The sequence below is a fragment of the Haliotis asinina genome, chromosome 1, assembly GCF_037392515.1.
Source record: "Haliotis asinina isolate JCU_RB_2024 chromosome 1, JCU_Hal_asi_v2, whole genome shotgun sequence".
Classification (NCBI taxonomy): domain Eukaryota; kingdom Metazoa; phylum Mollusca; class Gastropoda; order Lepetellida; family Haliotidae; genus Haliotis; species Haliotis asinina.
The window spans coordinates 28,637,636-28,657,375 of NC_090280.1; the positions used below are offsets into that span (position 1 = coordinate 28,637,636).

Sequence of the window (19,740 nt, forward strand, 5' to 3'; positions counted from 1 at the left end):
TCTGGAAGATCAGACCTCTTTACCAGTTTTTTGGCCTCAGAAAAGGAGATATTTTCAGTAAACTTAATTCTGTTTATCTCCATTTGCTCTTTCCAAATAGGACATTGTTTAGAAAATGAGGAATGGTCGCCTGAGCAGTTGGTGCATTTTTTGACATTACTGTCACAATCTTCTGTTGTGGGTGTCTTTTCACTGCAGTGAGCACATACAACAGACAATGTGCAAGTATTGACACTGTGGCCGAACTTTTGGCATTTGAAACTCCGAAGGGGATTCGGAATGTACTTTTCCACACTGATATTACAGTATCCAGCTTTAAGTGATGTTGGAGCAGTAGGTGATGAGAAAGAAAACATATAGGTATTAGTTTGAATAGTTGTGTTGTTTTTAGGGGTTGTGAAACGTTTGACATATAATACACCCTGATCTTTCATTTCAGAAAGACGGTAACCGGAGTGCCAACGAAAGTGTCAGTGTTCAAAAGGTTCGTTGACTGTTGCCTTTTCGATCAACAGTGCACCAGAACGTAATTTTCTAATGTTCTTTACATCACCGGCAATGCCTTGGATACCCTTAGACACCGCAAAAGGGTTTAATTTAAAGGTGCATTATCTTTGGTCTCGATGACGATAAAACGTGGCGAGTAGTCAATGTGTTTATACGGCCTGAGGTCATCAACAGGGTCATTTTCAAGAGGACGCGTACGTTTGCTCTTTTCAGTTGGGATTTCGTAAGCCATGGCGAGTTATTTCGGTTTCATCATCCGAGCTCCCCACCCACCGCGGAGTATCACAAGGACAATGCTAAAGTAAGCGGACCTCCAGCCTGCAGCACCAAGGATACCCGGATGATATACTCCAGTAGAAGAATTATGAATAATTGATCCACCAGATTGGCCCATGAGCCATCGCCTTCTGGGCATATGACTCTAGGCAAAGTTCTAAACGTCATAATTCAAATCTAACATGTTTATAAAAAAATGAAGCCAAGACCAAAATTACATTAATTTCAAATTATACTTGTGCAATGATAAATATATAGAGATTCCATGCACAGGGCTTGGCATGACCAGCCGATAGGTTGAACGGGGCCCATTCAACCTCCCGTCTAGGTGAAGTAAGGATCAAAGGGGTGTGTTGAGCAAAGGCCCTCAATCCCCAGACTCCCGTCCTCCACCGACACAGGGCCGCAACCCACGGCACACGGGTTGGTGGACCAAATATCCCCCCGGGTCCACAGCGGGGGTTTTGGCGAGCTCTTGGCGTTACCCAGCACCCACCACGAGTGCCTGAGGAAGATAATCACTATATATTGTTTAAACTTGGGTTGAAAGTAAAGCAATTAAGAATATCATTCAGTGAATGTCATCTGGCTTTCATCATCAGGTATTTAACTGAGTCACCACCATGATTGATTTGTGCGCTCAAAGGTCATTTTGAGGCCATGCTTCCAGACAAGTCTATGACTAATGAGGGTAGGTGTACAATGACATTATAAAGAAAATGAAGGATAAATGACTTGTTTATTTCAGCTTGTACTCAGACACTTAAATAGTTGACGAAAGAGCACATTTACTTTTTCAATCATATTTGAAGGCAAATGCAGATATGAATGAAACACGTATTGGTGTTAGTTTGCATGATTGTGAACATCTTTGTTGTGGTTGACTTTGTCTTGGCATGACCATCAAAAATGAGAGAGTTTCTTGTGAGAGTTTCTTGCTATGAATCTATTAACAAATGCAAGCTATGCGTTTATTTTTTAAACATGCCTTTTAAGTTCCATTTTAAATCAGATTTCAAGATGAACTTTTCTTAAACAACATGGGGTATCATATCAAAATCAAGAATTTTGCAGCAGATATTGATTTTTAAAAATGGGCACAAAAGTTGCTTGGAAGCACTGAGCTGAGTTCAGTTGGTATTTCAAATCACACTTATGACTATACTCACGCGCACAAGAAATGCGTTTTGTTTATCCAGAACGGCAACAAACGGCTTTCGGATGTTTGGAATCTGCAGTATTAGGAATGTTTGTCCAAAATGTGCCCCGCTATTACGACGTAAACATAACCAACATTTAAAGTCTCCATCATCAATACAACGCTACAAAGACCATAGATGGCCTTTTTGGAACGGTGGTCTAAGGGTCAGCATAAGATCAGATTTCCTGTCAACACTAGCGAGATCCAGTTTACCTTCCACAGACTTATTTATAATGTCATCAAGGAGCGACAGTTACGATATGACTGTTTCCATCTGCAGTGAGCGAGGGTTCAACAACACTCCATGTTTCGTTCCCAAAATGCTGAGGTCGGCAGTGCGACACATCTGGCTGGCTTCATGTTCGATGAGGACATCTGGCATATCCCGGTCCCAATTGACATCACTATGTACAAACAGAAAACATAGTGCTGTTACAAACGTTTTCCTGATTAGGACTAATTAGGAGATACTGAACCCTAATTAGGAGATACTAGGTCCTAATTAGGAGATACTAAGTCCTAATTAGGAGATAAAAAAAATTCAAGCTGTGGCACTAGGACGTTTCCGTATTTGGGTGCTCCCATCATTGTAATTTTTATTTCAATTGGGAAATTGTTTTTACCGTAACATTCTGTACTACAACAGAAATATTGTGATCTGAAAGGATGAGGATGCCACAGTACCCTATTTGGCTGAATAAATAACTTCCTAGACACTTTCAGCTGTCCTTTTCTCTCCACCTCTCCCTCATAACAAACAGTGAACTGTGTCAATACTTCAATGATAGTTTGTTCAACAGTTTATTAAATAATTTTCAGGTAAAAGATTCTGCACAACACTGCACAGAGTTGATATGATGTTTTGATTATGATTATCGTGTCACTGTGTGTATATTTGTTGTCGAGTAAGATTGCAATTATTCATCGGTCTGTTTTTGAGGCACACGGCCTATAGATTGATGATATCTTAATGCCCGTCACATTTGTTGCTTGGTTACTATAAATTTGTGCTTTGTGCATGCCCAGCCGATTTTATATATTCAAACATCGGTACGTTAACAAAACATCACGTTAATGGGTTACAGCAATTTTACATGAAAAGTCATTTCGGGGTGAATCTCTGTTGCTAAAGAAAAGACACAAATGTTTGTGTTTGTGAATCTATTCTACTGATAGTCATGTCTATGGTGGTTTGTTAGGTATTTTGAAAGGAAACTTTATATGTAAAATTTAAAAATTCTTAAGAAAACTACATAAATGCAAGAGCCACTTCAATGATATGAACATCATGATTGATTAGGGCATTTTATTAAATTAATAATGGTTATTTTATACACGTGCTAATAACTAGGTATTTCAATTTCAGTCTTTTAGATCAAGCAAGTATGAATGTGCATTTAAACAGAAATCTTTATCAGTTCAAATGTCAGATCACTGTTGTTACAGCAACAAACGTTAACAAACTTTATTTGCATCTAACAGATAAAGATAGTATGACTTGTAATGTAGGAAACCCCTGACTTAGAGTATTTTTGATACGAAATAGTTTGTGGTAAGGACGATTTTTTATTTGTAATTATTTTTTCGCACACAAAGACAATACCCTTATTCATATGGAAACGAAATTTAAGCATTGTTTCTAATGTACGATTTTAGATTTTAGATATTAGGTCATTCCTATGACATGTGATCTAGTATTTGCTTGTATTCTCATGCTCGTGGATAGTCACATTTTAATGCTTAGTTTGGATCTATATCTGTGATTATCTAGTTATCTTGCAGTCCTGTCGACGTAACAGGTAGTATAGCCAGCGTTATCATTGTATGCAGATTGCAAAAGTCTGTTGCAAAATAGCGTTCAACATGGATCGTCCTCTCTGTAAGGCGTGGCAACAATGTGTCGTGTGGACACATACTTCACTATATGTGTATTTTCTCCATCACAAGCCAGATTTAGAATGTTATCGCCAGCATCATTGACAGCTGTTAGATCAGCCTCATGGTCAACAAGTAAGAAAAAGGTGGCCTCATATCCTTTACGTGCTGCAATCATTGCTGCTGTGCAGTCGTCCCCATCTCGGCTGTTAATATCCACAATGTTGTTTGTGAGAAGGTACTTGACTATCTCAACACTGTCGCGACAACAGGCCAAATGAAGGATGTTGTCACAGCGATCATTCAGTAGTGATAGATCAGCTCCCCATTTCACAAGTAAGTCAAACGCGTGTTTACGCCCTTCCAAGGCTGCACGCATTACTGGCGTCAAACCACAATGATCTCGACTGTTGATGTCCACACTTTCATGGGTCAGGAGGTAATTGATTATCCCCAGTTGTTCCCATTCACAGGCAGCATGAAGGATGGTTTCATTGTTATGGGTTACTTGCGACAGATCTACTCCTGCTTCAACAAGAACGCCAAACGCGTCATTATGTCCCTCAGAGACCGTATGCATTACTGGTGTCCAACCGTTCTTGTTTCGACTGTTGATGCCCACAGTGTTATGCCTCAGGAGGTACTTGATTATCTCAACATTACCCCCTATACAGGCCAAGTGAAGGATAGTTTCTTTGTCACCATTCACCAATGATAGATCTGCTCCTTTATCAACAAGGACGTCAAACACATCCTTATGTCCATGACTGGCTCCATGCATAATTGGTGTCCAACTTTTTCCATCTCGACTGTCAATGTCCATAATGTCGTGCTTTAGGAGGTACTCGATTATCTCAACATTACCCCCTATACAGGCCAAGTGAAGGGTGTTTATTTTGTTGTTACCCATTATAAACAGATCTGCTTCTTTCTCAACAAGGACGTCAAATACATCCTTATGTCCATGATTGACTCCATGCATAATTGGTGTCCAACCTTTTTCATCTCGACTGTCAATGTCCATAATGTCATACTTTAGGAGGTACTTGATTATCTCAACATTACCCCCTATACAGGCCAAGTGAAGGGTGTTTATGTTGTTGTTACCCATTATAGACAGATCTGCTTCTTTCTCAACAAGGACGTAAAACACATCCTTATGTCCATGATTGGCTCCATGCATAATTGGTGTCCAACCTTTTCCATCTCGACTGTCAATGTCCATAATGTCGTGCTTCAGGAGGTACTTGATTATCTCAACATTACCCCCTATACAGGCCAAGTGAAGGGTGTTTATTTTGTTGTTACCCATTATAGACAGATCTGCTCCTCCTTCAACAAGAACATCAAACACATCCTTGTGTCCACACTTTCCTGCATACATAACTGGCGTCCAACCGAGCTCATCTTGTCTGTCAATGTCTACAATGTCTTGTGTCAGGAGGTACTTGATTACCTTAACATTACCCCCTTGACAGGCCACGTGAAGGATTGTTTCTTCTCCGTCACTCACTAGCAAGAGATTTGCTCTTGCTGCCACAAGTACGTCAAACACATCACTGCTATTGTAAAAGGCTGCTTTCATTGCTGGTGTCCACCCGTATTTATCTTGACTGTTGATGCTTACAATTTTCTGCACGAGGACAAACTTCACGACATCAACATTTCCCCCAGTACAAGCTAAATGAAGAATGTTACTATCTTCATCATCCAGTAAAGACAGGTTGGCACCTTCCCTGACAAGTAGGTCAAACACTTCTTTATGTCCCTCCATTGCTGCATACATCACCGGTGTCATGTTGTCCTTGCCCTTTGAGTTGATATTTGTCCTGTCATCAAATAAAATGGACTTGACTCGGGCCAAATCTCCAACCATGCAGGCATCGAAGAGTGTAGTGTTTGGTTCAGTATACGCTTGCGTCTGAATCCGTTTCTCTGAAGGAAAACATGAATTTATGAGACAGTACATGATCATAGAGAGGTTGTGGCGTATGTGCCAAAATGATTATTCTAACATCTTCGGCGTCTTCGTTATGTAGCATTCTTCAAAATGATAATATTTCGTGTTTGAAATCAAATGGACCATGAACAGACTTGCACATTCGTTGACAATGCTGCTAACACTCGTTAATATCATTCCTGTCTGACAGTGAATTTTGAACACTGATGTCATCATTCTCTCATCGAGTGGGCAATTCAAGCAGAAGCCACAGTATCATTCAATAACACTAAACACAACGTGTGGAAGGTTTAGGTGGTGCCTAGATGGCATTTGTACACAGATGAAAGAGATATTAATCAGATTCTAAATACTTTTAATAACCATATATCATTCCCACAACTGAAAAACTACTGAAACTCTGGACTCAGTGTAAGCTACCAAGAGGGTCAGCCATTTCCCACCATTTGTAACAACAGACATTATCTAGACTCATGTAAGAATGTCGTGTTTGGATTGGTTCACGTAATAAAATAACATGTACACCCGTCCCGTTCCGCGAGCAGGGAGTACAAAAGTCATATTATTCCGCTACGCCTCGATGACCACGGGAAGTGAGAATAGCCTGTATCGTCAAGCCTTTAGTAACGTGCGCTGCATTGGAGTCAATCGATCAGCTGGTGTCAATATGGCAACAAGGAAACGTGAACCGTGGCATCTCACATAAACGAAAACAAGTCTATTCGATGCGAACTGTTTTCTTCTGATTTCGTAAAAACGTTCGGCTAGATAAATCCGTTATCACAGCTTGTTTCAGGAAAAACAGGGATTTATCAGTCCATTGTAATGTATCTCTTTTCCCGAGACACAATGCGATAACTCGTAACACACTTCAGTCATTTCATGAAACCTCATTTCATCTATATCGGGTGGACAAGGGTTTGTGCTGGACACAGCACTGTTCAAACGAACATGTGTAAATGTTTCAAAACAAAGTTTAAGTGTTTTAACTGTTAGTGACAATACGTGAAATTGTTGAAATTGCAATCCACTTTTCCAGATTAAGTTTTGGGGAGAAATGTCAGGAACTGATTGAAATATATTGCTTGTTCATCCACAAAATCACGCTAGATGGCAGACCCTTTTAGTCTTTTCACGAAATGATTGATTTTGTTTTGTCACGAAATGACACAATCTGACTCTATATATACTTAGTGCTGAAACAGATGCCTACTGATTCTCCAATCACACCATGATGATTACAATCGAGCTAACTGATAGGTCTATATTAAAAGGAAACCTTGAGTCGCAGATCCAATCAGTGGCACGTCTCTATACGAGACTAATTATTAATAAGTCAAGAAATTTCAAGAAATGTCTATATTCATAGGAATCCAAACTCGGGAAATTGAAGAAAATGGCAAAATATTTTGATGATTGCTGATATGAATCGTCTTCATAAACGATCACATAAACGGAAATAATATGCATGTAACTCACCAATGGGCTGGACGACATAAACTACACTCCAAAAGTAGTAACTCAGTTAATCCATCACTTTTCTACTCTGCATGATAATTCACATTATATAAGAATTAGGGGACCAACCCTAAGGTGAAGTTCAAGTTTGTTAGTTTTATTCCATGTTGAATCATACGAACTCCCCAGTTCAGCATATCATTCTAAAAGTGGCATCCATCCATTTTGCTTCAACGAGGAAACATATGCATGAGACTTTTACCATTATATTTAGTTCCTTTGTGAATGAACGAACGAGTGAAATCAGGAGAAAATAAAGAGAACTGAGAAAATAAAGAGAACTGACTCAGGTTTTTTTATATCTGGTTATTCTGTACTACCACATGAGGAATAAAGCCTCCAAATGTACATCACGGTGAAGCTGATCATATACAATGCACATAAGAATTTCAACAAAGGAAACGAAATACCCAGACAACCAGAGTGTCTTAGAGATATAAGGAAAGATTATGGATGTGTTTAATTTTCTTTTCCTAATTTCTTTTGTTGTAGGGAGAAAATTGTGTAAAAGCATTTACAGACGCGGAGAATCGAGTACAGATATCTCTAATTACCTAGAGAGTTGCATTATTACCTCCTCCATGTAACGTGGTCCTTACGCCCATCAATAGACAACTCTTTAGACAAGAAATGCTTTGACCTAATCGTAAAATGCTTTCTCCAACACGCACTCTCATTAGATGATGTAATATACAATCCCTCGTCTACAGTGAGAGAGTGAAGTTTACACCGCTTTTAGCAATATTCCAGCAGTATCACGGCGAAGGACGCCAGAAATGTGCTTCATATCCATCCTTCATAAGGTTGACAAGCTATGACATAGAATACTGTCGAAAGCAGTATCAATGCCCCTCCCCACCCCCATTTTCTCACCCAATATTTGGATTGATGTACTGCAGTTCAACCTGATGACAGCGCAGTTAGATTAATCACAAGAACCAGTCGCCAGGAGCATATAAGCCTAATTCCATGCGGTCTGCTCTGCTTGCCGATTCAACAAAACCTGTGTCCAAAATACTCGTCATAGTGCTCAAATCCCTGCATAGGCTAAATAAATAATCACAGTTTAGCTGATTCGTGAATGGGTGAGTTTTTATGCCGACATAGGATTTTTATCATATCATATTTCACACCCTGGACATTTACCTTTCACACATTCAGTTTTGCCAGTTCGAGTCTCCAGACACCTCATGTTTGGGCAAGTCTCCAACTGACAGGAGCCAGCTCGGACCTGAAACAGGATACAGGTCTTGACTTTATTTAATAATCAATATTTTTATATCTCAAGATTTTGTGTACAAATTCTACTTCATATATTTTTAATATCATAATGCAGTTCCTGGCGATATTAACCAAAGACACAACAGATGCATCATGTTCACCCACGAGAGTATACCCAATGTGGCATGTTCATAGTCCCCATTTATCACATTAAAAATGCTCGTTCCCGCTCCTGGTCTTACGATGTGTGCTTTTGACATATTAACCACATGTAATCTCAGTGAACTGCAATTTACACTGTTTCTACCTAAAAGCGTGTTCATTCGATTCAGCAACATCATGATATTCCACTTACATCTGTGTAAGAGATGCCTATAAATAATGATAATAAGTTAAGCATTTCTATAGTACTTTAATTGAGAAAACCGTTCGACCGCTTGAGAAAACCGCTTAGTGGTATGCTCTGTTGAACATGAGAGCTTTCAGTTCACTTCTGAAACCTGTGAAGTTAGATTTGCCACGTAAGTAGGCTGGACGTTTGTTTCACAACACAGATCTTGCTTTGCAGAATTATCTTTACGCGTGTGTGACAGTACGCGTGACAGGCACAATCACAAAGAGTGTGGACACAGATCATAATGTCCTCCTTAGATGATACAGTGATGAGGTTCCGAATGTATTCTGGGGCAAGACCTGAAGACAAACAATAGAAGTTTGAATTCAATTCTCTTGCTGACTGGTCATGCCTAAAGTAGTTCCTTGAGCACAGGTTGTATACGCTCGTTCTTCTTTGTGTGGGTAACACTCTTGTTGCTGAGGTATGTGTTTGCTGAAGCTTGTCCAAAATGCTGCTTCTGCATCGTGATCAATTGTGTCAAATACAGCAGAGAGGTCGAGCAGTATAAACATGGAGCGTCCATGGAGTCCATAGAACAAGGAATATCTTCTGTACTCGCAGAAGGGCAGTTTCCTTGTTGTGGCCTTACTTGCAAACGGATGTAAGGGGTTTACCAAGACTCTTTTGTGTGCCTGAACGCATGATGCCAAAATACGTTCCAAAATTGTTTGATAAGAAAGTCAGATTAGAAACAGGCCTGTAGCTTTGAAGTATTCCGTGTGCAATTGTGTTTTCTTAACTAAATGTGTCATGAATGTTTCCTTGAGCTAGTGGTTCACATGAGCAGTCTACAATCTTAGTGATCATCAAAAGAAGCGCATCAGAAATTGTACGTAATTACACAACGTTCGTCGCAGTAAAAACACATTTTAATTTTTACGCTGTTTTTGGCCCAAGTTCGGGCCCATGAAAAGTTGACAGATGCCAGGCAGCTTTTTTACACGGCTGAATGATGAGACATGAGCTATTGAGCTATTCATACTTATAGTCAAGAAGCCAAACCCCAAAGTGGTTAAGGTATGGTTTAGTTCTGGCGACTGAATGGGATGTGATTTTACACAATCAGGAAAGATTTAGGTTTGGTTTAAATTCGGTTGTTATCAGCCACAATGCTTGGCTGCCATACAGGGAACCTTTTAAAGTGCAACATGTCATGTCTGTCATGGCAATATCTTAATCGATAGCTGGATAGTTTAATTTAATATAATTCCGGCAGCTCCTACTTGCAGGTATCGGAAGCTTCCCGTGGTTGGTGTCAAAATCAGAGATTTAGCAGCATCAGTTTACCCTATATACTGAACTCATATCACATAAGTCCCTCAAAATTGCAGTTTTTCTGACTATTACGTGTGGACGAGAATACACGTCCTCATGTTCGGAAAATTACGTGTAAAGTTGACAACTCATATACACTATGTGCACACATCTTTGTTCCAGTTGATGTCTTGTATGTGCCATGTTCTTTGTGCTAAGTGGTTAGATAACTGATGCAGCATATTTTAATGCTTTGGTAAAAATTACAAACTTGTCATGTAGGAAAACCAGACGTTATATACTACTCACACCTTGATGAGGACCAAATTATGGATTTAAATCATGGAGTCTTTGGTTTAAATGTCTAACCTTTTAGTAACCATATATCCTAGGTTTTGGTATGTCATTCCTTCTTGTGGATTTCGCACGTACTATTGACATGTGTTGTTTATTTGTCATGGACTCGTTCCATGATTTCCAAAATGGTTGATTGATGCCATGAAAACCATTTCTATGGTTACTCAAGTACATAGAGTTGTGAAATTTTGTGACGGATATGACGTAGTACGATAATTCCAATTCTGTTCGCAAATGCTTAAGTTCATTTTGTGGTTGAACAACAGTACTTCTTTGGTCTTTTATCTTGGAACACATTCCGACTTTGGATGACAGCTTTCTGAGACAGAAAGGATTTTGTTTTCGGCTGATGTAAGCGATATGTTCACTTTTACAGGAAAGTCTTATTACAAACATGACAAAGAAACTTACCTCTGCTAAGTCCTTTGCTCCAACGAAGTATTGTGTCTCGCTCACAGTAGTATCATGATCAATTTTTGACAAGTGACAAGTGAGAGTGGAAATGGTGTATACAAGAGCTCGACACAAGCCACTTTGTATACATTTGGTTTGGCATAACTTGATACCTATGTTCTTGAAGACCACCGAACTATGGGTCGACCTAACTGGCGGTTGACAAATAGTCACATCGAAATTGAGGCACGTTATTAAAATTAGGGACATATTTCCAAAACTGAGAAAAGTCCACTTAGCCATCTTGCTGTTTTTGAAGCTAACAACTGAAAACATGCTCCAGGTGGTAGAACAGACAAAATAAAATGTTTCAAAAGCAATTAAATATGCAGCCTTTTTATGATATCGTTATTTTATATGTCTTTTCGTAACTGCCTAAATGGCATTTTGTCATCTTGCTGTTCATAAACAAAATTTGATAAGAACCGGAAGTATTACCTACATCGCCCATTTTGTAAAACGGAAATAGAATGTCCCACGTCATCATGCATGTATATAATATTTCAACATTCTGTGTAACGAAATGACTTCTTATCGAACGATCAATTTTTATCTGATGTGGGCATTTCGAAAGTTTCACCATTAAAATGCCATATAGTAACGAAAACAGCCAAGAAACACATTATCTGATTTTGCGTTAAGGTAAACGAGTCCTCGTTCACTGTGAATGATGTAAACTATTGAATATATTTTGTCATGATGTGTAAGAGCTGCTGACGGAAAACAGATACAAACTAAATATATTCAGCTAAATATATGCATGTGAATGTATGTGTGTGTGTGTGTGTGTGTGTGGGGGGGGGGGGGGGGGGGCAAATGTGTGAGGGTTTGTAAGATGCATGATGAATTTCGACGTAACCACACATTCATAATCTACAAAAATGCATATATCAGTGAAACAAATATGGATAGGCTTTGTATAATAGTGATCAATGTTATTTATCATAATTTTCTTTTTAACTGGTCTCTCTGTGGGAACACAGTTTACAATCGCAACTAGTCCTGCAACACTTAACAAAACTGACTGGCTAAAACAGTCATGATCCGGCTGAGGGTAAATCAATTTATATGCCACTGGTGTAAGCATTGAGTCAATAATGTTTTTATGTGGAAATGTGGTAATCCCTTTCAGTGGAGATTTCCCATACTATTGCTCTTAACTGAGTGATAAACAATTGACACTCCAAGGCCGTTATCGATAACTCTTTATTGACCATGATCCGTTTCTGGAAGACTTCCTACTTGACACGTAGATAATTTCACATACCACCAGCTCATAAGTAAGTATGTAGATGCTATCAGAACCGTATCTGTTATATTGTAGGGAAGTATTGTTGTTGACATTTTAGTTGACAGTGCTGTATGTCTTTGTCTGTGTTACCTCTTCAACAACATGCTCATGGCCTGGAAATGCATTGGTCTGAACCATACACACTGGTGACATTATCAATGTGTGATGATATCCATGTTACGATGATTCCAGCTGATGCTATGTTCAGCTAATCGATGACATCTGATTCATTAGTTGTCATTTCAGAGCGTTTTGGAGTGATAATACCCAAAACATTTATTCATGTTCTAAATACAGAGTTATTTTTTTAAAAAAAATATTAAACAAAATCCGACCTCCCCATGACGGCGCAGGCTCAGCCTCTTCATCTTAATCAAAGCGGTTGGGGTGGGGTTTTCCGTTCGATGGAAGATTGAGTATATGAGGTGCGCATGAGTATATCTTGTATGACCACTACCACATCGTCCCAAAATGATCTCTTGAAACTGACAACCCAAGTACTTATAGCCAATGTAGGGTTTTATTATGTGTAGTTTACTTATACCTATTTGGGTGTCCCACTTCTTTTGCATCAGATCGCGGGTGTAAGCTCTAATGCTAGCTTTGTAGTCAGAACAAGGAATAAGAATCAGTAATGTAAGGCTTAATTCTCAGCCCAAGTGGCGGAACGAGAGATTTCGTGTTATACAAATCTTCATTAAGAGGAATAAAAACATGTGGTATGCAGGATTAGGCTCAATAGAATATAACTTTGTAATATATTGTAAGGATAATTTTATACGGCGTTGAGTAAGAGATGGTTAATCTCCCTCAACGTAGAGAAGGTCAATAGGAGAAGTTCTGAAAGACAATGACTCAGGCCTTCGTGGTGGACAGAATCTAGCAATTTTAGGCTGCTTTTGCAGGCTCCACCATATAGGATGGAGCCATAATCAAGTTTTGAGCGGACCAGTGATTTATAGAAGTGGAGGAGGGTAGCTTGATCTCCTCCACACTTTGAATTAGAAACGACTTTTAATAAATCCAGCGCCCTCAGGCATTAAGGTTTTAGTATATTTGATATGAGAGGGACAAGTTAAATGTGAGTCGAAAATCAGACCCAAGAACTTTGCCTCCTTAACAACGTTTATGGGAGCGCTTATGACAAGCCCGATTACTTATACCTGAAACTGCTGAACGTCCATCTTATGCCTCAGCAGCCAAAAAGGTGACCACGTCTGTTCCTTCTCAAACTCATTTAACTTGGGTCACATCGGAACATCCGAAATCCCTTTCCAAAACAGTGCTGATTTAAATAGCAGCTCCGGATGCAAAACAGCCATCATTAAAACCAACAGGAAGAACATCTTCTACACAAACAGAATGACATCAAATGTAATTGTCAAAGTGTACCAAAGGAGATATTAAGAACAAGTAGAGTCAGTCAGATAGATTGCGAGGACACTAGAAGACACTGTGCTACTTGAGAATATGGATACTAAAGTATCCACACGAGTGAGCGCTAGTGGCCATACATGTTTAGTGGTCACTCACCGAAAAGGAAAGTGAGAGCAGTATCTCCTGTTACTGCTCCTTAGATATTTAAACCACCATGGGTTATTCACCTAATCCATTACAATGGAATAGCAGAGGACTTAAAAATAACTTAAATGAAGTACAGGTGTTGGTTCAAGATGTTAAACCGTCAGCACTATGTCTCCAAGAGATTTATCTCAAACACACGGATACATTTGATTTAAGGCAGTATTGTTCGTTTTCTCCTCCAGGGAATAAAGCGACCAGAGGTTCAACTATATTAGTTAGACAGAATATCATTCATAGCGCTGTTCACCTGAATACAAATCTCCATGCCATTCGCCTCAGCTTGCACATTGCGATTACTCTATGCTCTTTGTACATTCCATCCTCGTCTGCTCTTCGACAAACTGATCTTCAGAATCTATATGATCAGCTACCCAAACTCTGTATTATCATGGGCGATTGCAATGCGCACAACACTCTATGGGGAAGTACAATGACAAACAATTTAGGCAACATTATTGAGGATGTTATATCTGATAATAGCTTATGTGTTTTAATGACGAATCAAACACCTATTTACATCCTGGTACATGGCCCTATTCTGCACTTGATCTGTCAATCGCTGATTCGAATGTCCACAACGAATTTTACTAGTCTGTTCATAACGACCTTTGCGGAAGTGACCACTTCCCAACTGTCCCAAGAGTTTTCAAACCGGACGATGACCCATCTTTATCGCGGTGGAATTTTAATAGGGCAAATGGGTCTTTGTATGAAACACTGTGTGCAAATTAATACTGGAAACTGTTATCAATATATCAAACCCGATAGAGTTCTGTTCTCCTCAGTTAAATGAAATTGCTGACCAGTCTGTTCTTCACATCCTCACATCCGTAAATCGTGCTTCAATAACGAATGTAAACAGACCAGAAAGTGTAGGAAGAAAGCTGAAGTGTATTTTCGCCGACACGCTACCGTACATAATCTAGATAAAGTAGAAATTTTCAATGCCAAGGCTTTCAATTAAGACAAGCGTCAGTCGTGGAGAAATTACATTAGTAAAACAAAGTCACTCACGCCAATGACAAAAGGTGTGGAACATGATTCAAAGAATAGAGGGCAAAGGTTCTAAATCTACTGTTCATCATCTAAAGAATGGTGATCATTTATTAACTAACAAAACTGACATTGCAAATAAACTTGGTGAAACCCCTGCCAAGCATTCATCTTCATCCAGTTACGTCCATGAGTTTCAAAAGTTTCAGAAACAACAGGAGAAGAGATTAAATTTTAACACAGACAACGGTGAGGATTATAATGATTTATTTTCAATACATGAGCTAAATACCGCCCTTGAGCAAACTCTTGATACATCAACAGGGGCTGACAATATACACTATCAACTCCTGAGGCATTTGCCCAAATCGTGGATATGTTACTATTTTTTTTTTCATTCAATATGGACATTAGGGAAATTTCCATCTTCCTGGCATAATGTCATTGTAGTCCCAACACCAAAACCTGGAAGGGATCATACGAATCCGTCGAATATTACAGACCAATATCTCTCACTAGCTGTGTCTGTAAAACCTTATCACAAATATTCAATGTGATTTCAGGAAAAATCGTAGTATCATTGATCATCTGGTACGACTAGTGTCCTTCGGTAAAAATGCTCTACTAAATCAACAACATGTAGTATCACTCTTCTTTGAGAAAGCTTATGATACCACCTGGAAGCATGGCATTTTAAAGGAGTTACATGACTTTGGTTTAAAGTGTTGTTTACCTCTTTTTATATCACAGTTGTTAAAAGAAGGTCACATATACTCTAATAGGGTACAAACGCAAAATCACTTGCTGACATCGTTGTAAATGAAACCCCGTCATTAAAAATGCTCATTTCGAATTTTAATTACCTTAAATCGACCTTTTTGTCAACAGTGCAAAATTCTTAACCGCAAACGAAATTTCAACCAATCAGAGCGGCGCGTCTCCGTGACGTAATAGTGGGTATAGAAATGAGCGTTTGTGCAGTATTCATCTACATTTCAGGGGTTGAACTATTTCGTTTTGTACAAACCTGAAATCGCGAAAACTGTTGAGAAAAATGAAAGCTATATGTTCTCACAATCTACTATCATTTAGTTTTGTCCCCTGCTTTGCCTAGTTTTCGAGTTACAACCCTTGTTTTCATAGACGATTCTGTCAAAATCACTTGGTGTCGCTATACCTACACGTTTTTTGTCTTCATTCACTTGATGCTCAGTTAATGAATTTATAACAGGTATAATTAGTGGTGACGCCACTTAGATTACCCGACAAAGGCCCCCGGTTGGCATTTCTTTTGTCTTGATCGATCAAAGGATTAACCGATAACACGCTGATTGATTAATTAGTTTTATGGGGATTTAAATGGGGGATTTGTCAAAAGGTAGTGTTTATTTATGTACATTTAGTAATCTTTACTGAATACACTCTGTCGTGTCTGTGTCTGTAAAACAACGCCCTTCTTTCAAAGGATTAACCGCCAATACATTGATTGATTGCTCATTAATTATAGGCTAAATAACTTTTCAAAAAGAATGACGCACATTATGCAATTAGTTGCCAGGTGTGCTATCTTGGGTAACCAATGAAACTATACAGCAATGTGAAAAACCTGAAACGATACATCACGTTTTCGAATTAGACTGTTAAAAGACACATCACTGGGGAAATCTGCAGTTGAATTATATATCACTTGTTTTTGTGGATATTGATGGATACATTCCTCGAAGAAGGTAACAGCCTGACATTGCTCCTTTGACTTTAATTTTAATATTTCCATTTGTTTTTAATACGCTGTCGCAGCTTTCAGCAGAATCATTGTTTTCGTCGTTAAGTGTATTGATGCAGACGACATACACTAGGGTGTGGGTGCGAATTATGATTCATATAGGAAAACTATGAAATGTCTACATATTACATTCCTGTTATACATTCGCAGATCGCTTCTTTCTATTAAGTTTCAAAATGCATACAAGTATGATTATAAAGTAATTAGGATTTTGAGACTAAATATAAAGACGTATATTGACAAGTGTCTACATACTGGTGAGTGAACGTTACGAACCAAGTAAATTTAGCAAGTGAAGAAATTTATCGCGCAGTATTTTCACTTCGACCCCGACCGCGCTTAGGTTATGTTACAGGTTGTGTCATGCAAACTCCTTTCGGGAATGATTCAAATACATATTTATGTAGTTTTGATTTTCTAACTTGATGAGAACAAACCATACATAATCTCATTAATTCAAATGGATTTGACTTCACGATTTTCAAAAATGGCGGCGCCCGGTCTTAGGATGAATGCTATTTAAGTTTCTTTTTCTTTTTTTTTTACTACTGATAGTAAACTATGTATTTTATTGATGGACGTTAGGATTTTACATGACATTGCTTATAACATAACAATTTCACTCTTGCTAGTTAGGTGGAGGTCAATATACAGTGACGTCTATGACGTCACTGTAGGGCTCTGGTGACAGAGTTACGTAACCTGTCTGCGGTTTCGTTTGTGGGCGGGAGAGAAGCAGACGGCTTTTTAGCAACTTTTAAGCGTTTGGTATTAATTAACCACAAGTTTTTTAAAAAGAAAATGGTGTTTCGTTTATGACTAACCAAAGGTCTGTCATATGCGGTGATAAAAAGAGTACCAAAATTGAGTTTAGTGGGCCTTTAAAAGACAGACAGTTTGAAGTCTGAGTGAGTTCAACCCTGTCTGACCATTATAATCAGGATCAGGGTGTCCCACAAGGCAATATAGTTTGTCTGTAACACTTTTAGTATCAGGATAAACAATTTACCGAAGGATTTAAATGATTCAGTCGATGGGTCACTTATTGTGGATTAATATTTTTTGTCGAGGTAAAAATATGCGTATTATTGAACGGCAACTACAAACTGTGCTTAAACAAAATAAATGGTGTCTTGAAAACGGATTTAAATTTCCTAAATCGAAAACCAATTCTATACAGTAGAAAATACAAACCGCATAAAGACCCAGAACTGTTTATAAATGACACTTCCATCAAAGTTGTTAAGGAGGCTAAGTTCTTGGGTCTGATTTTCGACTCACATTTAACTTTTCGCCCTATATGAAATCTGCTAAAAACTAAATGGATTTAGTAAAAGTCGTTTCTAATTCAAAGTGGGGAGAAGATCAAGCTACCCTCATCTACCTATATAGATCACTGATCAGCTCAAAACTTGATTATGGCTCCATCCTATATGGTGGAGCCTGCAAAAGCAGCCTAAAATTGCTAGCTTCTGTCCACCACGAAGGCCTTGTCTTGGGTCTTTCAGAACTTCACCTTTTGACAGTCGAAGCAGATGAACCCTCTCTTAACCTCTCTCGCAGTATAAAATATTCCTTACAATATATTACAAAGTTACATTCTAACGAGTCTAATCCTGCCTTTCATTATGTCTTTAATCATCTTTATGAGGGTTTGTATGACAAAAAGTCTTCTACTGGCCAATACAACATCGTCCTTTGTTGGTTACCCAGTCACGTTGGCATTTCTGGGAATACAATGGCCGATCATGCTGCTAAGGCAGCACTCAACAAATCTGTGACACCACTTCTTATTCCTTATTCTGACTACAAAGCTAGGATTAGAGCTTACACACTTGATATGACGCAGTAGGTATCAATAAACTACATGAAATAAAACCCTACATTCGTTATACCTAGTTGGGCTGTCACTCCAGATTTTGCGGCGATGTGGTCATTTCAGATTTGAAGAGGTCAACAATCGACGAAGTTGTATTGGCCATACAAGATATACACATGCATACCTGTTAGAAGGTGATGATCGTCCGTTTTGTATCCCTTGTGATGAACGAGTCATGGTCAAGCATATCCTGCTATATCCTGCTTGATTGTCTTGAATTCTCATTCACAAGGGATAAATATTTCAATGTCAAAACTGACAAGGATCTTTTTACCACTGTAAGTTCTCATTTCATCATTGGTTTTGCAAAGGAAATGGATTTCATGGTTGAATTTTGAGCAATATGATTCTGTAGATAGATGTATTTTAATGATTGGTAGTTTAGATTAGTGGCTGTACCCTCAAAGGGGGTTTAAGTATTGTACAATTATTGTCCTTCTGAGAGGGAACGTAAGTCCCAACGCATTTGATGTATAATTAAAGTCTACCAGGTTTTTAATTCTGTTATTCATGTTTTTTTTATTTTTGACTAGCATTTCATATACTTGCCAGCGGCTGAAGGGATGACAACTAGGGTCCATGGAGGTAGCAAAGGTACTGTAAGTTCCCATGGTCCCAAGTATGGTCATTTATCTTCAGGCGCTGGCGACGTATAGCCTGTTTTTTTTATTGTTTTGTCCAAATACTGATATCAGTTTTAACTTTCCACGCTAGGTTTAATGATACTTGTGATATTCTAGTTTTACTGTCCTTAGTCGACAGGTTTTTATATGTTTTCTTTTTAATGTTAAATGTTCTCGTCACGATATGGTTGAAATACTGCCGATGTGACGTTAAGTATTAACTCACCCACCCACTTGATCACAATAGTCACAATCCGACAGAGGCCGTGGTCTCTTCACATCAGACTTGTCTTTCTCCCATTTCCTTCTAACTTGGGGTATTCCAGGAGGACCCACTTGGGACTTTTCGGGACTCCAGTTTCGTCTGTGTTTTTGCAAATCAGAAGGATCTTGAAACATGAATCCACAGTCATCACAAGATGGCATGGCTGAGAGCTGTTCTTTACACGTCTGCTCACGATGAACGTCAATTCGGACTGAATCGTCATAACGTGGAGGCTTCCTTTTAAACTGAACTACAAAGTCGCAAATGGGGCGGTGTTTGGGGTTTTAGATCAACCAGCAAACG

At 38.8% G+C, this 19,740-nt stretch overlaps 1 protein-coding gene across 1 annotated transcript; it reads right to left on the bottom strand.

Moving 5' to 3' along the window:
• Positions 1-1,107: 1,107 nt before the first annotated feature.
• Positions 1,108-19,598, bottom strand: LOC137271621 (putative ankyrin repeat protein RF_0381). The gene is made up of 5 exons (XM_067804061.1): positions 19,407-19,598; positions 8,484-8,568; positions 3,901-5,794; positions 2,242-2,388; positions 1,108-1,288 (listed from the first exon to the last, which is right to left on the bottom strand). Exons 1-5 carry the CDS (start codon positions 19,596-19,598, stop codon positions 1,108-1,110), a joined length of 2,499 nt encoding a protein of 832 aa, XP_067660162.1.
• Positions 19,599-19,740: the final 142 nt, after the last annotated feature.